Genomic DNA, 24,892 nt, shown 5'->3' with positions numbered 1-24,892 from the left:
GATACCGTTATTTCATGTATTTCGATACTAAGCTGTGCGGCCGCACAGCTCAGTATTGTAACACATGAATGTATGAGAGCGGGGCTGCAGCTGTCTGATACAGCCACTGCCCTGCTACTGAGTTCTGACAAGTGCATCGGGAACTGGGAGGCCAATTGTCCCCGACAGCTGACACTCTACTGTTGCCGATCAGCGGTTCATTTCCGCTGATTTCGGCAATTAACCCCTTAAATGCGGCGATCTATTGCAATCGCCGCATTTTAGGGGTTTCTAGCACATTGGCAGACCTCACAATGAAATCGCGAGGTTTGCCGATGGCTAGCATGGCGACCGGAAGCCAAACAATGGCCTCTGTGTCTGCCATGTATGGAAGCCTATCAGGACCAATCAGAGTGACAGGAGGAGGTCACTGTGTCGTTCCCGATGCACACTGTCGGTGACAGTGTCTATGACAATGTGCATCGGGAACCACTGGCTGGTCCTCGTAGACTTACTGTCAGAGAGACTGTGACGTCACACTGACAGTTGGAATACATTACACTACCTACATAGTGTAATGTATTCTAGCAGCGATCAGAGCTGCAGGTCAAAAAAGCAAGTGTAAAAAGTAAAAAAAAAGTTAATAAAAATGTTTTACAAAAGTGTAAAAAAAATACATTTTTTTTCCTATAATAAGTCTTTTATTATAGGAAAAAAATGAAACCGTTAAAACACAGTACACATATTTGGTATCACCGCGTTCGTAACGACCCAAACTATAATGTTATTTTTCTCGCACAGTGAACACCGAAAAAAATAAATGAAAAACAATGTTAGAATCAGTATGTTTTGGTCACCACCCCTCTCAAAATATAGAATAAAAAGTGATCAAAAAGTCGCATGTACCCCAAAATAGTACCAATAAAAACTACATCCCATCTTGCAAAAAACAAGACCTCCCACAGCTTTTTTGACAGAAAAATAAAAAACGTTACGGCTCTCAGAATATGGTGACACAAAAAATAGGGTATATGACCAGGACTTGTCTTTATTAGGCAACCCATTTACGTCATTGACATTTTATGGCCTCAACCTTTGTGTACAAGGATAGGACAATATCCATGTAGCTATACTTGTGTGGTCAGTAAGGTCTGAAATATGACAGTGGCTGGTAAAATAATTTGAAAACTGCTCAACGTGGTTCAACAAATATCTGATCTCACTTACCAAACTTATACTTTGCATAAAACCCATTATATTCAATAAGATTCCCACTGTGGAACTGTAGAAGTACTATATTGCCAGTAGACGCCACCTGTATGTTGTCAAGACGTCCACAATATGTGCCCAGGATTGGGGATGTGGTTAACGGACCATCTCTAATTATCAAATACTCTGGGATGCATTTTGGTGAATTTTGAATCCAAAAAAATAGGAAGTTTAGAACCACCTGTAAAAAAAACAAACATGTAAAGGATGTATGCGTGAGTCTGGGATTGGTGGAATTACAATACAGTACAATGGGGTGATTGTCAATTTAATATTTTGACTAAGCCACCACTGCTTCTCAAAAAGTGGGCGTCACTAGTGGTCGACATCCTTACCAAAATATGGGCATATGGATGTCGTGTGGAAAGTGTGCTGGATAAAAGGCCACACAGCGCCCACATGTAAGCCACAGTGCCCATTATCAGTCACTGTATCCAGTCGCCCCCGGCCTTTTTTGCCACAAGAAGAAATGTAGAAGTTCCCTCCTGTCCTGTGGAATCTGGGGTGTTCGGCAGGCATGCAGTGCCCTGTAAGGAACTGTATGGCACCTCACCAGTTAGGGCCCTTGCACAAGACCGTCGTGCCGCCCGAGTCCCGTCCGTGGAAAGATAGGACATGTTCTCTCTTTCCATGGATCGGAACGTCGGGTCCGTGTTCATGTACCCAATTCACCCACTAAGTGAATAGGTTAGTGAAAATTATCGGGTGCCACTCGGATGCCATGAAATATGGTCCGAGTGGCACTCGGTTGTGTGCAACTGGGTATAGGCCCAACTTACAGTTTGAGAAGCAATGCTTTAAACAATGATTTTTGTTGCGTAAAATCAACATTGACATTATTTTCATATCTAATATTATGATAAACAGACTGCATCGATAACAACAAATATCTTGAGTCAATCAGAAATGTGGGATTGTACTTTTTGGAATGTGATGTAAATGTCCAGTCACACTTCAAACCTAATGAAAATCATGAGAGATTATCAGCCTTTGAGATGTAACTTTTTACCGTATATCCTTCAGGGGCTATGATGCTATATACAACGTCCAGATGGGTTGGATATATATTAGGAAATCCTGGAGATTTCACAATCCCGGTTTGCGCCACGAAGGTCTCTCCGTATTTCACTATGTGAAAAGAATTTGACTTAGTGTTCATTCTCGGTTTGTTTAAATCATAACTTTTTAGTGTGTAAGTTTAAAAAAAGTCATAGTAGTCACTTTTTCTTGTCTATAATAACCCAGAAGAACAAGTAGGGGTGTAAAACAGAGTTATGGGGTTTCATATCAAAACTTTAAATGGGGTCCCAGTCTACCATGACTACTTTCAGCAGGAAGTGAGTTCACGACATGAAGTCCTCAGTGGTCTCCGGTGTTTCTCGTCCTTTCTTTGGTGGATGAATGTTCTGCATTTAATTTTCCACTGCCGTTCCCTGTACTCATGGCCGGCGTCAGCACCTGGCAAACCCGGGCAAGTTGCAGGGCCCACTACCCTTGTGGGGCCCCGTCGTCATGGCATCACTGTACATATATGGACAGTGATCTCAGGAGGAGAGAAGGAGTCCCAGGCAGAGTGCTAGCAGCTCTGCTGCGGGACTCTGTCTCTGGAAAGCTCCTGACATCACTGTCCATGTATGGACAGTGTTGTCAGGAGCAAAGCAGTGTCCCAGGCAGAGTGCTAGTATCGCTTTTCCCGGTATCTTTGGCTCTGGGGTTGCCCCTGACATCAGTATCCGTATATGTACAGTGATATCAGGGGCTTCCCCAGAGCTGGAGTACCGGAGCAGAGCCTTTATTAGCGCTCTGCCCAGGACTTAAGCTCTGTTCCGGACATCACTATCCATATATGGACAGTGATGTCAAGAGCAGAGCATGGTTCCCAGGCAGAGTACTAGTAGCGCTCTGCCCGGGACTATAGCTCTGGGGTTGCCCCTGACAACACTGTCTATATATGGACAGTGACATCAGGGGCTTTTCCTGGAGAGGAATCCCCAGTCAAAGGGTCGGCAATTCTCTGGCTGGGTATTGCACTCCTACAGGGAACCTCAAAGGCGCTACCTACAGGGAGGGGGACTGTGTGGCACTACCAGGGAGGGTGGCTGTGTGGCACTATCAGGAAGGGGAGCTGTGCAGCACTACCAGGGTGGGGGACAGTGTGTCCCTACCTGGGAGAGGGGGCTGTGTGGCACTACCTGGGAGGGGGGCTGTGTGGCACTACCAGGAAGGGGGGCTGTGTGGCACTGCCTGGGAGGAGGGGACTGTGTGACACTACCTGGGAGGGGGGCTGTGTGGCACTACCTGGGAGGGGGGCTGATTGGCACTACCTGAGGGGGCTGATTGACACTACCAGGGAGGGGGCTGTGTGACACTACCAGGGAGGGGGGCTGTGTGGCACTACCAGGGAGAGGGGGCTGTGTGGCACTACCTGATAGGGGGGCTGTGTGGCAGTATCTACAGAGTGCGCTAAATTTATGGGGGTACAAACGGGGGGCCTAACTTCTATATTGGGGCATAAACAGGGCCTAACGTCTATATGGGGGCACAAAGTGACGTTTGACATTTTACTGCCACCATGAGTTCCCCCACAAAAGGACATACTAAGTCTGTCACCCAAGGGCCCACATAAACCTTGAGCCGGCACTGCCCCTACTCTTCCACAGCGATCACTTACTGCACCTCACCAATAAGTGGAGGTGGACCTAGAGGCGTAACTTGAAACTCCTGGGCCCCAATACAAAATCTTTCACAGCTCCCCCACCTACCATATATAATTTATAATACTGGTGTCCTCTTATGTGGCTGAGGGGATTTTGGGCCTCCTCAGTCTCCAGGGCCCGGGTGCAACTGCTACCACTGCATCCCCTATATCTAAGCCCCTGTATGGACCCCTTAGCTGCTGGGCCACATAGCAGCTCCCATGCCTCCTACCTTGGTAGTTATTTTTCCAGCATGTTTTTGTTTAGGTGGATTTGAAAAGTGGAGGACACTTACCTGATTGATAGGAAGCACTAAATGTGCTCTCAACTGATGGCTGGTTGTTCACAATCTCTATCAGCATGTAAAATCCGGATGAAATTAGAGGTGGAACTACGTTGCTTCCACATGTCTTGTCCAGCAGAAGACGCGATGATTTACTGACTCCATCATAGACTTTAATGTAGGCATCATCACAGTCAGGAGATGATAAGATGTTGATGTCATTGAGCTGCAGGGAAACCTGGGATGGAAGAGAAGGAAGTAACAGTGTAAGCTCAAAGCCAATAAGCTTTTGTTCAGGAAAAGTATTTAATACAACAGATGTTTGTTTGATATTTAATATGTACCTTGTAGACAGATTGTATAAGATAAAAGCAGCTGGGTCCTCCTTGGCTTGATAGAGTTGAGCTATAGATGAAAGTTCCTGATAATTTCACAAACTTTCTTGAACACACATCTTAAAAAAAATACAAAATTTGCCATGAAATTATACTTAAACTTGCAGCATAAATGCATAAAAAATATGAAAACTAACAATTCATTGGAAAACATAATTATGCCCAGAAGAAAAGCAGGGAAAAGAAGAGGACAACAAATGGATGGGTGGATGCAATCACAGAAGCCATGAGAATCCTGAAGACCCAGCAAAGAAAAGGACACGGAAAACAGAAGGACGTTAAAACACATACATACCCTCAAACCACAGCTGGATTATAGGGGAGGCAAAATGGGCAAATGCCCTTCACCATCCAGGGGCCTTCACCACTCTCCCCATGACAAATCATAGCAGGGTGCTACAAGTCTCTGATACCATAACTATACACACAAGATAGTCGGCACAACACGCGTTCAGGTGATATATCTATTTCTTCCGTTTCCCCATAAGCATGCATGCTCAGATCAAACAAGTGTGCATATCTATTTCAATAGGGAGGAAGATATTGGCCAATAGCAGAACTCTCTGGCAGCACTTATCTCTGAAAGTCACCAGACTGCCCAAATCAGCAGGTTCGGTGATATTTATTATATAGGTCGTATATAGAGGTATTATTTGGGCATTATATGGCAATATTATTTTGGCACATTATAATGCTGTTGTTTGGGCATTGTTATGCCATTGTCCGAGCACTTTATGGTGGTATTATTTTAATGCTGCATGGTTGTTGTGATAGATTGTGATACCATTTGTATCTTTAAATATAGTGTAGCTATATTATTTTCATTTTTCATCTGTACTGTAGCTTTTTATTTTTTTCTAAGATAGTATTCATTCCTTCCACAAATAAAAAGGATAGCCCAGGAACCAGTGGCGTAACTACCGCTGTAGCAGCCATAGTGGCTTCTACGGGGCCCTTGGCATGAGGGGGCCCGTGCTGCCCGCCAACACGCCCCCTCCCCATATGCCCGGTGGCGCCGCTAGCAACCGTTATGGCTGCTACGGCGGTAGCGACGCTACTGCAGGGCCCGCGCCGCCGAGCCTCTAACATTTATGGTCTGGGCGGCACGGGACCTCTCATGCCCGGTGGTGCCGCTAGCACCGGAGGGGGCCCTGGTGCTAGCGACAGCCACCCCCTTTTGCAGTAATTGTACCTGCGTCTATAGCGATAATTGTACCTGCGCCTAATGACTTGCCCCGCCAATCAGCGCCTTTCAATGACGCTAGCGGCACGATGACGTAATCACGCCGCTTCCGTGGTTGAAGGGCACTGATTGACGGGGCAAGTCATTCTGCCCTTTCAATCAGCGCCTTTCAACGAAGTGCCGCCTGCGTCGTTCAGCTCCAGCAGACCAGCTCAGAAGATAGCAGATCTGCATTGCCACCGGACGGAACGGGATCATGTGAGTATGTAACATTTTTTTTTTCTACTAAAACTGAGTAGCATTATCTACAGTGGGGCTCTATCTACAGGGGGGGGTCTATGTGTGGGGATGTGGATCACTATATATGGGGGAGCTATATGTAGGGCACTATCTACAGGGGTGGGCTATATGTGGGACACTATACAGCGGTGCGCTATATGTGGAGAACTATCGTGGGAGCTATTTGTAGGGCACTATCTATAGGAGTGGGCTATATGTGGGACACTATATACAGGGGTGGGTTAGCTGTGTGGCACTATCTATATGTAGGTCAGCACGGTGGCTCAGTGGTTAGCACTATTGCATTGCAGCTCTAGAGTCCATATTTGGGCACTATATACAGAGGGCTGTATGTGGGGCACTATCTACAGGGGCTTTTATGTAGGGCACTATCTACAGAGGCTCTATGGGGGTTACTATCTACAGGGGGGCTATGGGGGCACTAACTACAGGGGGCATGATGTGTATGTGGTACACAGTGTATGATACTATAATAATCAGGGACACAGTGTATGGCGCTCTTATAGTTAGAGGTGCAGTGTATGGCACTTTTATATTTAGAGGTGTTGAGAATTTATCTTCGTTTATAGGTGCAGAAATGTTTTGAAAGTGAGAAGCTGAAGACTTCTGAGCTGAAAACTGCAGAAATGGGTTGTGGCCGGGAGAAATCCATCATAGAGGTCTGGATTGGTGGGAGAAGAAAAGAGAAAAAGAACTAGAATCTGAGACGGCACCGGTGAGTCACTTAATAAAAATGTTTATTCTGCCTCTAATCAGCACTGTAGTCATTGTATGATCTGCAGCGAGATGATGGGTGGTTTGATTTTTTTTTTTTTAAACAACATCTCCCAGCATATCCTTACCATTGTTTGGGCCATGCTGGGAGCTGCAGTTTTACGCCATACAAACCTATACGGCAGGGGTTGCACTAAATATAGCTGTATTTGTTCTGGTGCTGTATATATGTACTGAGCTTGGTTCTGGGGCTATATATATGTACTGAGCTTTGCTCTGGTGCTGTATATATGTACTGATCTTGGTTCTGATGCTGTATTTAAGTACTGAGCTTTGTCCTGGTGCTGTATATATGTATGAGTTTGGCTCTCGTGCTGTATATATGTATGAGCTTGGTTCTAGTGCTGTATTTATGTATTGAGCTTGGTTCTGGGGCTGTATTTATGTATTGAGCTTTGTTCTGTTGCTGTATATATGTATGAGCTTTGTTCTGGTGCTGTATTTATGTATTGAGCTTGATTCTGGTGCTGTATTTATGTACTGAGCTTGGTTCTGGTGCTGTATATATGTACTGAGCTTTGTTCTGGTATTGTATATATGTACTGACTTTGGTTCTGTTATTGTATATATGTACTGAGCTTGGTTCTAGTGCTGTATGTATGTACTGATGTTTATTCTGTTGCTGTATATATGTCAGAGCTTGGTTCTAGTTATGTATTTAAGTACTGAGGTTGGTTCTGGTGCTGTATATATGTATGAGCTTGGCTCTTGTGCCGTATATAGGTATGAGCTTGGCTCGAGTGCCGTATATAGGTATGAGCTTGGTTCTCGTGCCGTATATATGTATGAGCTTGGTTCTAGTGCTGTATTTATGTACTGAGCTTGGTTCTGGTGCTCTAATTATATAGGATATATTTATAATAACAAAATTGCAAGGCACATACAATTGTTTTTTATTTGTTGTATATTTAATGGAAACCTGTCTGGTAGTTTTAACCCCTTGAACCGCCACCATGCGGTAATACATGACCTGACAATATTTCCGAATGTATGCTGTTTTTTCAGACGCAGCAAAAATCTATAAAATCCACTTTTAGACGGCGCACACCATATGCTAATTACTCATTAAAGGGTCATGGGGTGGTGCCGCTATCCTGAAGAGTCACATAGTCCTGCCTCCAAACTCACCTTTCCATGTTTGATTGACATTCCCCCTGGCTGATACAACTTTCTCGGATGTGCCATTGCCTTGTACTATTTCGGGGGCTGTGTGGCACTATATACAAGGGGGGCTGTGTGGCACTATACACAAGGGGGAGCTTTGTGGCACTATACACATGGGGGAGCTGTGTGGTGCTATATACAAGGGACTGTGTGGCACTACTAAGGGGGGCTTTGTGGCACTATCTACTAGGGGGGCTGTATGGCACTATTTACAAGAAAGAGGGCTGTGGCTCTATCTACAGGGGGCTGTGTGTGGCACAATCTACAGGGTTCTGTGTGTGGCACTATCTACTAAGGGGTAACTGTGTGGCGCTATCTACTAAGGGGGGCTGTGTGGCAATACATACATGGGAGGGGAGCTGTGTGGCACTATATACAGGGAGAACTGTATGGCGTTATATACAGGGGGGTTTCATGCCGATATCCACAAAGGGCTGTATGGCACTATCTACAAGGGAGGTGGTAGGGGGCGCTATCTACAAGTGGGATGTGACTGTTTACAGGCGGGGCTGTATAGCACTGTCTACAGGGGGGCTGTATGGCACAATCTATGGGTGGCACTATCTATAAGGGGGGCTGTGTGTGGCACCTGAGGGGGCCCCATTTAAGAGTTTGCTATAGGGCCCAGTGTTTCCTAGTTACGTCCCTGCTAGGGACCCATATTACTCAGGGACCTTCACACACCTTGATCTAGCCCAGCCATAGACATAACATATAGAGATTAACTACATGCCGACTCAGGATGAGAATACTCGTCCTGAGCGGCGGGTGCTTTGCGCAGTAGGACGAGCATTCTCGTCCTGTGTTACAGTCATGTCCGTGAGTGATCAAGAGCGGGGCAACGGCTATAATAGACAGCCGCAGACCCACTCCAACGGCGGAGAGAAGAGGTTAACTCCTTGCACAATCAAAGCTGATTGCAGCATTCAAAGTAAATAAGAGGAGGGTGGACTGCCCTTTGATCGCATCACAGAAAATCCCTGTGACTCGATCTAAGCCCAAAACTTGTATGGCCAGACAGCCTAGGATCCATTGAGGGACCCCAGGGCTGTCTGACCATATTGTCTGTTGTTGGGGCATACTGAGATCAGGGGCGTAGCTAGGGGGGGCAGGCGGGGCATGTGCCCTGGGCGCAACCCGGTGGTAGGGAAAGGGGGGGCACCGAAGAGCAGCTGATCGCTGCTGACAGGCGCCCCGTATGTCGGACACCTGCAGCAGCTTTAGGAAGAGCCAGGAAATTACGGCGTTCTGACTGGGGTCTGTGACGGCCAGGGAGTGGACCAGTCCAGTCACCTGACTTGTCACCTGACCTCACATCAGTGACATGAGGTCAGATGAGACTCAGGTCAGGGCACAGGTCCACTCCCGTGCTGCAGCCTTCCAGCATCTGCCTCTGTGCTCTACACACACGCCGAAGCAGAGAGGAAGCTCCGCCCACAGCCCGTCCTGACCTGTCAGCAAGGAGACATGGTGAGTGTCTGTGTGTATATGTCTGTGTAGTGTGAATACATTGTGTGTGTCTCTGTGTTTGTATGTGTATATGTTACAGTGTGTGTGTGTGTGTGTGTGTGTGTGTCTCTCTGTCTGTCTGTGTCTCTGCATGTGTTTGTCTCTTACATCTACTACATTATCTGTACTCAGAGTTATCACTGTGTTATCTGTGGTGTTACATAGGACTGCAGGTAACATCTGCTACATTATCTGTACTCAGAGAGTTATCACTGTGTGTTATCTGTGTTGTTACATAGGACAGCAGGTAACATCTACTACATTATCTGTGTTGTGTACATGTGTGCCAGTGTGGGTATATATGGGTCTGTTTGTGAATGTGTCTTTGTGCTTGTATATTTGTGCCTTTTATGTATTTGTATATGTTCCGGTCTGTGTATTTATTTGCCGGTGTGTGTGCGTATATGTGTCTGTACGTCTATATATTTACCTGTATGTGTATGTGTATGTTCCAGATGTGTGTATGTATATTTGCCTGTATGTCTAAATATCTGTCTTTATGTATGTACAGTATATATGTTCCAGCGTGTCCATATATGTGGTTAATTTTTGGTTTGTGTAGGGGGCGGCAATAGAGAGTCCCGCACAGGGCGCCATCCAAGCTAAGGTCGGCCCTGGCTGTCACCAACCCTAGTCAGAAGGAACTCCGCCGCTGCCTGCACCGAATGACCTCGTCGGCTTCTCCGGTAAGTCACACCAGGCAGAGCGGAGAGTGGTAGCGGTAGGCTACCGCTGACCGGTCTGTTCCAGTGTGGCGCTAAGTACAAGGGGGGGGGGAGTGTGGCGCTATTTACAAGGAGGGAGTGTGGCGCTATTTAAAAGGAGGGAATGTGTCACTATTTACAAGGGGGGGAGTGTGGCGCTATTTACAAAGGGGCAGCGGGCTGTGTGTGGCACTATCTACAGGGGGCTGTGTGGCGCTATCTACAGGGGGCTGTGTGTGGCCTCTTTAATTTATTTTATTTTCATTTCTTTTTATGTTAATTACATTATAGAACTACATCGCTTGTAAAATGTAGAAATGCTTTTATACTAGAGTTACATTAAAAAAATTGTGAAAAAAAAATTACACCTCATTGATTGGTAAAGAAAGAAAACATGGCGAGGGGGAAGGAGATGTCGGGAAATAAATTGGGGGGGGGGGGGCGCCAATCTGAATCTTTGCCCCGGGTTCAGGAGAACCTAGCTACGCCTCTGCTGAGATATGGCCTAACAACTGCCTGTGTACAATCAGTACACAGGCTAATGTACTGGCATATTAATATATGCCAGTACATTACAGTTAAAAAATCAAAATGAAAAATCCGTCTATGGGATTAAATAAAAAAAATGTAAAAAAATGTAAAAAAAAATAATGTTAAATAAAGAAAAATTGTCAAAAAAATACACAGAAATACAAATTTTTTTGAATAAATAAACTTTTTGAAATATACAGTAAGTCCCAAAACATGAAATAATATAGACATATTTGGTATCGCCACGACCATAACAACCTGTACAACAAATGTATAACATTATTTATGATGATCGGTGTTGGGTGTAAAAAAAATAAAATAATAAAACTGCAGCGGAACTGCTTTTTTTCAGCATTTTCACCAAAATGAAAATGTATATAAATTAAACGATAATATATTTGTACCAAAAAATGGTACCTACATAAAGTACAACTCGTCCCGCAAGAGACAAAGTCTCATACAACTACGTCGTAAAAAAATAAAAAAAGTTATGTGCGTCGGGATGCAAAGAGGGAAATATAAAAAAAATTGTTCTTTCCTCAAGGCCAAAATTGTCCTTGTCCTTAAGAGGTTAAAGGGGTTATGTGTGGACCAAAAATTATTTACAGTGTACTCATTTCAGTATGTAGGTATACTCGCTAATATACATTCTGGTCCCCCGTCGTGCTGATTCTGAGATTTTCATAGATTTTTATACCGCTGCCGGCGGACCGGAAGTCTAGGTGCACAGTCTTTTTTGATGATGATACGACTCTTCATTATATGACCTGCCCCGTTGTACTCTATGTACAAGTAGTACAGTGAGTACGTAGAGTACAGCAGGGCCGGTCACATGATGCAGAGTCGTATCGTCATCACTATTATAACATCAGGGTGAAATATAAGTACTTACTGCAATTATAGAGCGTGTTGACCTTCTTCACATCCGAATCATCCAGTCCTACATTCTGTCCAAGAGTTATGGTAGGGTCAGATTTAACGACCATTGATGGCTTTCCTGTGCTGTAGTAATTCCTATGGGAGGTGGCTATTGTTAATCATATGCCTAAAGAAGCGCATGTAGGTTATATTTAAAATTAGATTAGACTTCATGGGTTTTCATTTTTTCATGTACAATGATGGAGTGGGGGTAGTTCCCCTTCTAGTGCCTTACAAAACGTGGTTACAAAAAGCATCTCTTGCTCTGGAGCACCCAGCATGATCATGCATTACACAGATAGCCTATCGATTTAAAGGGACACTGCGTAATGCTTAATTTCCTCTGTGGTGGCGCTGCAGGGGAACTGAACACTTGCTTCTGGGTTCTCTCGCTGATCACAACTGATCATTTTGTAAAAAAAAAAATTTTAAAAAATGGATCGGATTCTTATGTTCCTGGTTAGTTACCTTAATCCCTTCTCGACATTTGTTGTATAGATACTTCATGGAAAGCTACTGCTTCCCGCCTTTTGCCGTATCCATACGACAAATGGTGAACACCGGCCCAGAAGCTGAGTTGGTGCCCCCATACCTGGGTGTCGGCTGCATGTTATAGCTGACACCCTGGGGAAATGGTGAGGTCCGAAGTTTGCTCCGATCCCCGCTATTAACCCCTTAAATGCAGCAGTCAAAAGCGATCGCTGAATTCAAGGTGTTTGCAGCTCATCTGCACCCCAGCAATGAAATTGCCGGGATGCCGGTGTCTGCAAAGACAACCGGAGGCCTAACACTAGCCTCCCGGTATCGAAAGCGATCGCTGCATCTTAGTGGTTGGCAGCAGATCGGCAGCTCTGCACTGCAATCGCAGGACTGCCGACTGCAACTATGGCAACAGGAGGCCTAACAATGGCATCCTGCTTTGCCATTATGGAAGCCAATTAGGCCCTGCCCGGGGGCGAAGCCTAATCGGCTTGTTGTTAGTGAATGACTGACAGATCTAATACATTGCACTACGTAGATAGTGCAATGTATTAGAAAAATAATCTGACAGTTGGACCTTCAAGTCCCATAGTTGGACTAAAGAAAAGTTTAAAAAAGTGTAAAAATAAAAGTTGTTAAAAATAAAATAAAAGTTTCAAGTGATAAAATAAAACAAAACACTATCGCCCTTTTTCTCTTATCAAGTCCTTTATTATTGAAAAAAATAAACAAACCATACATATTTGGTATTGCCGCGTCCATAATGTCCTGAACTATAAAAATATTATGTTATTCATTCTACGCGGTGAATGGCGTAAAAAAACCTTAAAAAACAATGCCAGAATTTCGGTTTTTTGGTCACTTTGCCTTACAAAAATTGGAATAAAAAGGGATCAAAAAGTCGCATGTATCCAAAAGTAGTACGAATACTAACTACAGCTTGTCCTGCAAAAAAAACAAGCCCTCATACAGCTCCGTCGACTAAAAAATGTAAAAGTTATTGTTCTCAGAACATGGCGACAGAAAAAATACCTTATTTTTACAAAAGTAATTTTATTGTGCAAAAAGTTATAAAACTTAAAAATTGCTATAAATTTGATATCGCCGTAATCGTACTGACCCGCAGATTAAGTTAACATGTAATTTATGACACGTGGTGAACGTTGTATAAAAAAAAGAAAAATGCCAGAATTGCTGTTTTTTGGTCACCTTGCCTCCCAAAAAATAGGATAAAAAGTTGCATGTACCCCAAAATGGTACCAATAATAATTACAGCTCGTCCTGAAAAAAAAACAGCCCTAATATCACTACGTCTATGAAAAAAATAATTTGTTAAGGCTCTAATATGTCAGGAAAGCAAAATATGCAGTTGTGCCGGCCCGAGGGGAACGTTTCTTCTCTTTCAAAAGGCAATTTATCAAGGCCCCAAAATTAGGGAACCAGGAAGGGGAGGGCCCAAACATATCTGCTGGAAGCGAGGGTGCCCGTATTATAGCAGGACGACAGTTCCCACCAAAATTCCCCAAACTGTAAAGGTGCGGAGTGTGGACCAAAAGAGGATAAGAAAGGACATTTATCAGCGCGACACCGGCCTGTGCAGAGAGGATTGCTTCACAGCGTAACAAATATTTATGGATTATTTTGTTTTTTAAAACATTATTATACCACCTGACTATGCCCCTGATGTACTCTGCCCAGCTTACATATGCCCCCACATTATAAACTAAAATACCAGTAAAACTCCAAACAAAACTACTACAAATCAAAATCAACGCTCCAAAAGCAAAAAATGGCGCTCCCTCTCTTCTGAATCCTACAGTGTGCCCAAACACCTGTTTACTTCCACATATATGGCATCACCATACCCGGGAGCACACTTTTAACAATTTTTGGGGTGTGTGTCTCCAGTGGCACAAGTTATGCATGGCATATTTGCCACTGAAATGGCATATCTAGGGAAAAATTTAAATTTTTACTTTGCACCATCCACATCACAATCATTTATGGAAAAGACCTCTAGGGTGAAAATGCTCACTGCACCCCTAAATAAATGCCTTGAAGGGTTTAGTTTCCAAAATGGGGTCACTTCTCAGGGGTTTCTTTTATTATTTCACATCAGAGCCTCTGCAATTGTGAACCAATACTGTGTATGTCGCCAAACGAGGCCTCAACTTCGCATGGTACTCTTTCACTCCTGAGCCTGGTCGAATATCCATGCAAAAGATTATTGCCCCATGTAGGGTGGTTCTAAAACCGGGAAACACAGCATAATAATTAGAGAGCTGTCTTGTTATGGTGGCACAAACTGGGCACCACATATTGGTACATCTATGCAAAAAAAACCATTTTCACTCTGCAACATCGAGTGCACACTAATTTCTGCAAAACACCTGCCTGGTTAACATGCTCAGTACACCCCTAGATGAATACCTTGAGGGTGTAGTTTCCAAAATGGGGTCAATTCTGGGGTGTTTCCACTGCTTTGTTCCCACAGGGGCTTTGCAAATGCGACATAGCGACCATAAACCGATCCAGCAAAATCTGCACTCCAAAAGCCAAATGGCGCTCCTTCCCTTCTGATCCCTGTCGTGTGTCCAAACAGCAGTTTATGACCACAAATGTTGTATTGCCGTACGAGGGAGAAGTTGATTTACAAATGTTGGGGTTCTTTTGTTCCTTTATTTGTGGAGAAAATGAAACATTTTGAGCTAAAGCTACATCTTATTGAAGAAAAAGGATTTTTTTTTTATTTTCACTGCCCGTACTCTGGAGAAGTTGCTTTACAAATGTTGGAGGGCTTTTTCTCCTTTATTCCTTATGGAAATAATTTTTTTATAGCTACAGTACGACAACATCTTATTGGAAAAAATAAAACTTTTCTTTTTCACGTCCAAATTCTAATAAAACCTATGAAACAACTATGGGGTCAAATGCTCACTACACCCCTAGATGAATCCTCAAGGGGTGTAGTTTCCTAAATGGAGTCACTTTTTGGGCATTTTCATGATTTTGGTCCCTCAGGGGCTTTGCAACATGGTTTTGGTCCCTCAGGGGCTTTGCAAATGCAACATGGCCTCCGCAAACCATTCCTGCTAAATTTGAGCTCCAAAAGTCAAATGGCGCTCCTTCCGTTCTAAGCCGTGCTGTGTGGTTTATGACCACATGTGGGGTACTGTTTTACTCAGGAGAAATTGCTTTACATACGTTGCAGTGCTTTTTCTCCTTTAATCCTTGTGAAAATGAGAAAAAAATAGCTAAACCTACATTTTCTTTGAAAAAACATTTCGATTTTCATGGCCTACTTCCAATAATTTCGCCAAAAAACCTGTTGGTTAAAAATGCTCACTATACCCCTAGATAATTTCCTTAAGGGGCGTAGTTTCCAAAATGGGGTCACTTGTGGGGGGTTTTCACTGTTTTGTCCCCTCAGGGGCTGTGCAAATGCGACTTGGCCTCCCCCAAAAATTCCTGCTAAATTTGAGCTCCAAGAGCCAAATGGCGCTCTTTCCCTTCTAAGTCCTGGCGTGTGTCCAAACAGCCATTTATGACCACATGTGGGGTATTGTTTTACTCAGGACAAATTGCTTTACAAATGTTGCAGTGCTTTTTCTCATTTAGTCCTTGTGGAAATGATAAAAAATTAGCTAAACCTATATTTTCTTTGAAAAAATTTTGATTTTAATTTTCACGGCCTATTTCAAGAGCAAATTTTTCCATTGATGTAAAGTCCAATGTGTCACAAGAAAACAATCTCAGAATTGCTTGGATAGGTAAAAGCATTCCGAAGTTATTACCACATAAAGTGAAACATGTCAGATTTGAAAAATGAGGCTCTGTCAGGAAGGTCAAAAGTGGCAAAGTGCGAAGGGGTTAACAGATCATGATAATCTTGTTATTTGGTGTGACTATAGCTTACATGATACATCCAGAATGGGGTACTCTACAGTAATGTACGTGTACTTTCAACTTTTTCATATACTTACGAGTTAAATTGCAAGATTGAGTTGTAGCCATATGGTAGCTGAAAAGTATCTCCTCCATCCAAGATAAAATTGCTGTAATCCCCTATTTAAGAAAAAATAATGAGATATCAGTCTCGTGATCCTTCAAGTCAACATTGTGCATGAATTCATGTGGTACCAGAGTGTATTTTATACAGGAAGGCATATCAAGGCTCAATATCTGTCTACCTCCAACCTTCCCAACATACGACCAACACCTGAAAAACATAACAGCATCAAGTACCATATTAGTACATGAACAGTAAACACATTAAAGGGGGTTTCTGTTTTTTTTGTACATAAAGCTTAAAGAGACTTCTGGAAATGTACATTGATAGCCTATCCTTAGGTCAGGATATCAATGTGTGATGAGTGGAGGTCCATACCCGGGATACCCCAATAATCAGCAGAAGAAGATGCTGCATCTCTACAGGCACAGCAGCACATCCATGCACATGATCAGTGGGGGGGGGGGGGGTCCCTGGGTCAAATCCCCACTGATAACTCAATGGTTGCCTATATTAAGGATAGGCTATCAAAGTACATTCCCATAAAATTAATTTACAATAAAAAGTTCTTCCATTTTTTTGAACATACATGGCATTTTATTTCCTCACCATTTCCAAGCCCTTATTTTGCTGTCAGTGAATGAAAACATACATTTAGAGGTTAAAAACCTGTAAAGACCAGAACCTTCTCACACTGGGAGTTTACTACACTTATATCCAGTGTAGACAATACTCTCTGGTCTAGCTTGCTCCAATGTATCAGTGTAGGTAGCCTTGACTGTTAGGCTTACAGAGGATAGCTTAGATTACATACCACTGTAGCAAATTCCCAGCTGCGAGAAAGAAGAATTTTGCTATTTACTGACTGCAAAAAGCTTGAAAATAGTGAAGAATGGAAAATCTTAATTTTTTTATACATTTGCAAAACTAATAGAGTACTTATACTATAATTTAAGGGGTATTCCCATCATAAATACTTGAGAGGTAAGGGTCCCAACTCTGGGGCCCTCACCCATCGAGAGATCTGTGAATCCATGACCCCAGTTCAGGACGACCACACTCCCCATAGAAGTGAATGGAGAGTTGGCTGCACACTGGGAGTTACAAAAAAAGCCAAGAGCGCTGTTGGGTGCCTCGGTAGCTGGACTCATGGCTATAATATTAAAGAGGTTGTTTGTGATGAGACAACTCCTCTGATTTTCATTCTTCATGGATTCATTTTTGTGGACACTGTTATAGTTAAGCTTAAATGATAGATTTCCATACCCTCCTCCAGTCTCTATACTGATATAGTCTTGTTCATTGCTTCTATTGACAAACTGTACACAGGTCATAATCTCAAATTCCTTCATGAGCGTATCGAACATTGATATTTCGAAACTAGCTGGAAACAGAAGAACAGAGTTATGTTTTTAGGTTTAAAATATTGACAAACTTCATCTCTAGACAGAAGCATCTCAGGTCAGATCTATAATAGGGATAACTTACAATAATCAGGGGACACGACAAACGGAACTATTACCATTCCATTTGCTGATTTTTTCCATTGGCACCCAGGACATACTTTGGCACTACGTGAGTGTTTAACGTCAATGTCACCACCCACAAGGAAGACAGCGATGTCTGCGATGAGAAAGGACAAATAGTTAGATCTATATTGACAGATTTTCACAATGATGAAAAAACACCCAAAAATTGCCCCAAAAAGTTTTGTTTATCAATACAATTCAGTAATTTCATTAGCAAATATTACACAAATCTCACCTTTGTTTGCTTCCTTAATTATTTCAAACATTGCTCTGCTGTCAGCGTAAGGATAAGGGGCAATTGCTAAAAAAAAAAAAGAAATTAAAATGTAATACCAAAGTAGCAGCACAAATGTTAGAACATTTTTACCCTTAGCAAAACACTGCGTTCACTAGAGTTCACTTATGATGATTTTTGGGGAGAATTTTGTTTACTTAAATTTCAGGAGATTCAAGTAACGCCTCTGCAAGAACATAATTTGAACAATGCAAATAGGGGCATCAATGTTGGATTAGAAATAAGAACCACCAGCACAATAATGATATTTCCCATCCTAGCCTCACAATTTCAGCAAAAACAATACTCAAGATGCAATTGTTCTCTCACTGTACGGATAACATCTACCATGCAAGATCATTATAATTCACATAGGCAACAATTTTCGTGATACATAATAACCATCTGTAGAAACAAAAAAATCCGTCCCAAAAGCAGACTAGCCTCTATTGAACATGTTGAATACTGACAAAATAAAGTATGTTTTCCATTTGATAATACAGTGAGTACTCTTCTATGTGTTTTTAGAGTCAGGAAGAAGCAGAGAAAGCTTAAGATTTTTGTCATTTTTATACATTTGTATTGCCAGAGTTAGTACAAGTGAGGATGGAGCAACTTTAAAGTGGCAATTGGATAGGTGAACTGAATTACTAGTAACTGTTTTATTACTGACTATGGAAACCATAACAAAAAGCATGAGGGAAAGAAGGAAAATTAGCAGAGTTAATTGGGAGAAGAAAAATGGAAATAAGGTTAGATAGATAGATAGAAAAATCTTAACTTACTTTTTCCAGCATCTTTTGTTTTCTATGAGAAAATAGAGACATGTTTATATTGGGAGAATGAGAAAAGTGCTAAATACAGGTCTTTTTACCTCTCCTTGTAAGAGAAGCAGGGATACAGTTACAGTTCAGAGACTGAAGCATCCTTACTTACACTGGCGTAGCTATAGGGGTCGCAGCGGTCGCAATTTCGACCGGGCCCCGAAGCCAGGGGGGCCCACGGCCCCCCGCACCACATCAATAAAAAGTTACTATAGTAACTCGGGCCGCGGGCCCCTGTTACTATAGTAACATACTTTACTTACCTTCCTGGTTCCGGATCGCAGCGGAGGTCCTGACGTCAAGCGCTGTGCGCAGCGCATGACGTCACAGCGCTATGCCGCCGCGCACAGCATAGAGACTACAGAACTCCCGCCGCGGCCGAAGAGGAAGGTAAGCTTAGCCCTGACTGGCGGGGTCCGACTCCCGGGACCCGCCAATCAGCTGTTTTGAAGGGGCCGCAGCACTCGTACGAGAGCTGCTCCCCTTCATTCCTGTCACTTCATTCCGGTCACACTGTGAATCGGTGTCGGCGATTCACAGTGTGAGCGAGTAGTGAAATGAAGGGGAAGCCGCTCTCGTACGAGTGCTGCGGCCCCTTCAAAACAGCTGATTTGCGGGTCCCGGGCGACACATCAGCTATTGATGGCCTATCCTGTGGATAGGCCATCAATGTTTAGGGACTGCACAACCCCTAAGCCTACGATGTAGCAGGCTTAGGGGGCCCATGAGACAGGATCACAGATTGTGTGATCCTGTCTGCTGGGCCCTGTATCTAAGCCAATCACATGGTAGGCTTAGATACATGGCCCATGCGTGATCCTGTCTGCTGGGCCCTGTATCTAAGCCTACCACACTGTAGGTTTAGATACAGGGCCCCAGCACACAGTAATCTTATACTGTATAAGATTACTGTCTGCTGGACCCTGTATCTAAGCCTACCTTGTGGTAGGCTTAGATACAGGGTCCCACAGACAGTATCACACATGGGCCCTGTATCTAAGCCTTAGGGTATGTGCACAGACACTAATTACGTCCGTAATTGACGGACGTATTTCGGCCGCAAGTACCGGACCGAACACACTGCAGGGAGCCGGGCTCCTAGCATTATACTTATGTACGATGCTAGGAGTCCCTGGCTCGCTGCAGGACAACTGTCCCGTACTGTAAACATGTTTTCAGTACGGGACAGTTGTCCTGCAGAGAGGCAGGGACTCCTAGCGTCGTACATAAGTATGAATCTAGGAGCCCGGCTCCCTGCAGTGTGTTCGGTCCGGTACTTGCGGCCGAAATACGTCCGTCAATTACGGACGTAATTAGTGTGTGTGCACATACCCTAACACATGTGTTACTAATCATTTTTTGTGTGTTTTCTTACAGGTTCGGTCGTTGGACTACGGCGGATTCCAGGACTACTTCGATGACCGCTTTTTTTTTATTAATAAAATGGTTAATGAGGGTTGTGTGGGTTTTTTTTTTTATTTCAATAAAATATTTTTTCTATGTCTTTGTGTTTTTTTTTTAAACTATATTACTACCGCCTTAGTAATGGCCGCCGGCTGATTGACAGCATCCATTGCTAAGACGGGGCTTAGTGTTAGCGGATGCAGAGGCTAACACTAACCCCCTTTATTACCCCGGTACCCACCGCCACCAGGGGTGCTGGGAAGAGCCGGGTACGATCCAGTACCTGACCATCTGTAGCGATGGTCGGCCACTGGGGTGGCCGCAGGCTGGTATTATCAGGAGGGGAAAGGCCAAAAACAGTGGCCCTTCCCATCCTGGTAATGCTGCTGCTTTATTGTATCTGGCTGGTTATGAAAATGGGGGGGACCCCACGTCATTTAAAAAAAAATAAAATAAAAAATAATTGGAAAGAACGATGTCGGGTCCCCCCCAATTTTCATAACCAGCCAGATACAACACAGCAGCAGCAGGCAGCATTACAAGGGTGGGAAGGGCCACTGTTTTTGGCCTTCCCCAGCCTAATACTACCAGCCTGCGGCTACCCCGGTGCCTGCCCGTCACTACAGATGGTCGGGTACTGGTTTGTACCCGGCTCTTCCCAGTACCCCTGGTGGCGGTGGGTACCGGGGTAATAATGGGGGTTATTGTAGCCTCTGCACCGGCTCACATTAAGCCCCGTCTTAGTAATGGAGGTTGTTAATCAGCCAGCGGCCATTACTAAGGCGGTGATAATAAAGTTTAAAAAGATACAAGCACATAGAAAAAATATTTTATTGAAATAAAAAAACAACCCTCATTAACCATTTTATTGAGAATAAAAAAAAAGCCGTCATTGAAGTCCTCGTATCCGAAGTCCAACAACCGAACCTGTAAAAAAAACACAAACACACAAAAATAATCAGTAACACATAAAGAAGCAAAATTATTATTCTTACCTATCCTGGGTCCAGCGCTGGATCCGCAATGTCAGCCAGCTGAGCCCTGTATCTAATCCAATCATGTGTGATACTGTCTGCTGAGCCACTGTATCTAATCCAATCATGTATGATACTGTCTGCTGGGCCCTATATCTAATCCTATCATGTGTGATACTGTCTGCTGAGCCACTGTATCTAATCCTATCATGTGTGATACTGTCTGCTGGGCCACTGTATCTAATCCTATCATGTGTGATACTGTCTGCTGAGCTGTGTATCTAATCCTATCATGTGTGATACTGCCTTCTGAGCCACTGTATCTAATCCTATCATGTGTGATACTGTCTGCTGAGCCACTGTATCTAATCCTATCATGTGTGATACTGTCTGCTGAGCCACTGTATCTAATCCTATCATGTGTGGTACTGTCTGCTGAGCCACTGTATCTAATCCTATCATGTGTGATACTGTCTGCTGGGCCACTGTATCTAATCCTATCATGTGTGATACTGTCTGCTGAGCTGTGTATCTAATCCTATCATGTGTGATACTGCCTTCTGAGCCACTGTATCTAATCCTATCATGTGTGATACTGTCTGCTCAGCCACTGTATCTAATCCTATCCATAGTTTATAGGGTCGTAGTGCTATAGATATGCTATGTTGTCTCATATACACACTTTTTTTTGGGGCGGACACATGTATTGGGGCTATTTCCCGGACATTTTAAGCCCTGAGGGTCTGTTCACACGGCAGCGTCTGTTTCGGCTGAAATTACTGTGCTGTTTTCAGGAGAAAACAGCACCTTAATTTCAGCCGTAATGGCATGTGCAGGCGTCTTTTGCTGCGTCCATTACGGAAGTAATTGAAGCTGGTTTTCCATGGAGTCCATGGAAAACTGCTCCATTTACGTCTGAAGAAGTGACAGGCACTTTTTTACGCGCCGCCTTTTGACAGCGGCGCGTAAAAAAAAATTACCGTCGGCACAGAACATCGTAAGACCCATTCAAATGAATGGGCAGATGTTTGCCGACGCTTTTGAGCCGCATTTTCGGACGTAATTCAATGCTAAAACGCCCAAATTACGTCCGTAAATAGTGTGTGTGAACCCAGCCTTAGTGACGCCCCGGCTGCTAGTGCTGCATTGTTGGGTCACTTAGGCCATGAGAAGTTTGCGGGGGGGGGGGGGGGCCAGTAAGAATTTTTGCATCGGGGCCCATGAGCCTCTAGCTACGCCCCTGCTTACTTACCTTTATTGGTGTCGCCTGAATTAGTAAACAGCCAACTAACCACAGCAACATGATACTAAGCGCCATTATCTTGTGTGTCAAGTTTCTCTCTTCTGCTAGTACATGTGCATCATAGACTCTATTTAAACCCAAAATTGGGGATGAAACAGCCAATCATCACACGGGCATGTGATCATAAAGAGGGAGTGACCCCCCCCAAGGAAGGATTGTAATGTGATAGGGTCCACCCACATATTGGCTGGATTTACATACACACAATGAAGAATAATATCATTATCCGGATAATTGGTACCGTATATTCACAGATATCTTGTTAGGATTAAATTAATTCTTAACCAAAAAATTTGGCTCCAATCTTGACATAAAAATAAATCCAGCACGCCGATTCTAATGAACTGGCCTGCACAAATGCAGGAATTAATCCGTGACCTGTGTACAAGAAGATCCAGGCAGTGCTACTGAGTCCACACATTAGGTGGAGAGAAGAAATCAAAAGAACACCAGGGGGCACCAAACCATGTATGTAACAAAAATATCTGCACATGGGAACGTTTTTAAAAAAAATTACAATTGAAAAATTTTCTGTTTTGTGAGATGTAACACAAAATTTATTATTAACCCCTTCCCGCTGCAGCCACTTTTGACCTTCCTGACAGAGCCTCATTTTTCAAATCTGACATGTTTCACTTTATGTGGTAATAACTTTGGAACTTGTGGAAAAACACCAATATTAAGAGAAAATTTGCAAATATTAGCACTTTTCGAAATTTCAATGTATCTGCTTGTAAGACATGCAGTAATACCACACATAATAGTTGCTACTTAACATTTTTAATACGTCTACTTTATGTTTGCATCGTTTTTTTTAACATCCTTTTATTTTCCTAGGACGTTACAAGGCTTATAAGTTTAACAGAAATTTCCCACATTTTTTAGAAAATGTCAAAAGCCTATTTTTCTAGGGACTAGTTCAGTTCTGAAGTGGCTCTGAGGGGACTATATATTAGAAAGCCCCCATAAATCACCCCATTTTAAAACTGCTCCCCTCAAAGTATTCAAAACAGCATTTAGAAAGTTTCTTAACCCTTTAAACTTTTTACGAATTAAAGCAAAGTGGAGGTCAAATTTACAAATTTCATCTATTTTGCAGAAATTCCATTTTAATCAATTTTTTCTGTAACACAGAAGGTTTTATCAGAGAAACACTAATTAATATTAATTGCCCAGATTCTGCAGTTTTTATAAATAACTCACATGTCCTAGTGTCCTAATGGACCGAAAAACAGGCCTCAAAAGCAAAGGAGTACCTAGTGGATTTTGGGGCATTCTTTTTATTGGGGTATGTTCAAACGGGCTATTTTAACCATTTAACCATTTTTTCGGGCCGTAAACGTCCAGAAAAACGGCTGGAAAATCGGAAGCAGAATGCCTTCAAACATCTGCTCATTGATTTCAATGCGAAAACGGTCATTGACTCTATAGACAAACAGCTCCAAAAACGGCCTAAAAAATGCAGCAAAAAATGCGAGGTGCTAAAAATACTGCTTTTTCCCTTGAAAACAGCTCTGTATTTTGAGACGTTTTTTAGTAAGCGTGTGAATATACCCTTGGATTAAATTTTAGGCACTATGTCAGGTTAGAATGGGTCTTGTGGAGCCAAAACAAAGGAAACACCCCCAAAAATACCCTATTTTGGCAACTAGATGCCACAAGGAATTCATCTAGGGGTGTAGTGAGCATTTTGACTCCACAGGTGTTTCATAGATTTTATTAGAATTTGGACGTGAAAATGAAAAGTTTTATTTTTTTCCAATAAGATGTTGTTGTACTGTAGCTATAAAAAAATATTTCCATAAGGAATAAAGGAGAAAAAGCCCTCCAACATTTGTAAAGCAACTTCTCCAGAGTACGGAAATACCGCATATTTGGTAATAAATTGCTGTTTGGGCACATCGCAGGGCTCAGAAAGATAGGAGTGCAGGATTGGTTTCTCGGTACCATGTCGCTTTTGCAAAGCCCATAAGATACCAGTACAGTGGAAACTCCCCAAAAGTGACTCCACTTGGGAAACTACACCCCTTGAGGAATTCATCTAGGGGTGTAGTGAGCATTTTGGCCCCACAGGCGTTTCATAGATTTTATTAGAATTGGACAGTGAAAATAAAAATGAATTTTTTATCAATAAGATGTAGCTTTAGCTCAAAATTTTTTATTTTCTCCACAAATAAAGGAGAAAAAGAACCCCGACATTTGGAAAGAAACTTCTCCAGAATTCGTAAATACCCTATATTTGGTCATAAACTGCGGTTTCAGCACATGGCAGTGCTCAGAAGGGAAGGAGCACCATTTGCTAGAATCGTTTTTGGGTGCTGTGTCGCATTTGCAAAGCTCCTGTGGGACCAAAACAGTGGAAATCCCCCAATAGTTACCTCATTTTGGAA

The 24,892-nt window shown here is 43.1% G+C and overlaps 1 protein-coding gene across 3 annotated transcripts in view; it reads right to left on the bottom strand.

The window, feature by feature from the left end:
- LOC142759132 (embryonic protein UVS.2-like) overlaps positions 1–22,534 on the bottom strand; it is a 34,590-nt gene extending 12,056 nt beyond the window's left edge. For 2 of the 3 annotated variants that reach the window (XM_075861008.1, XM_075861009.1), the window contains exons 1-12: positions 22,452–22,534; positions 18,783–18,804; positions 17,959–18,024; positions 17,683–17,817; positions 17,461–17,578; positions 16,376–16,404; positions 16,169–16,250; positions 11,680–11,801; positions 4,572–4,681; positions 4,240–4,465; positions 2,258–2,376; positions 1,207–1,429 (exon numbers count right to left, since the gene is read on the bottom strand). In XM_075861008.1, coding sequence (XP_075717123.1) covers positions 1,207–1,429; positions 2,258–2,376; positions 4,240–4,465; positions 4,572–4,681; positions 11,680–11,801; positions 16,169–16,250; positions 16,376–16,404; positions 17,461–17,578; positions 17,683–17,817; positions 17,959–18,024; positions 18,783–18,804; positions 22,452–22,517 — 1,318 coding nt within the window. In that variant the 5' untranslated portion in view covers positions 22,518–22,534. Of the gene's footprint in view, positions 1–1,206; positions 1,430–2,257; positions 2,377–4,239; positions 4,466–4,571; positions 4,682–11,679; positions 11,802–16,168; positions 16,251–16,375; positions 16,405–17,460; positions 17,579–17,682; positions 17,818–17,958; positions 18,025–18,782; positions 18,805–22,451 lie in introns of those variants that run through there. The other variant, XM_075861010.1, reaches the window with a different exon arrangement.
- Between the last annotated feature and the right edge of the window lie 2,358 nt (positions 22,535–24,892).

This window comes from Rhinoderma darwinii, chromosome 4 (genome assembly GCF_050947455.1).
Source record: "Rhinoderma darwinii isolate aRhiDar2 chromosome 4, aRhiDar2.hap1, whole genome shotgun sequence".
In the NCBI taxonomy this organism is placed as follows: domain Eukaryota; kingdom Metazoa; phylum Chordata; class Amphibia; order Anura; family Rhinodermatidae; genus Rhinoderma; species Rhinoderma darwinii.
Note: the sequence above shows the minus strand (reverse complement) of the source record. Positions and strands in the feature narration are given on the sequence as shown.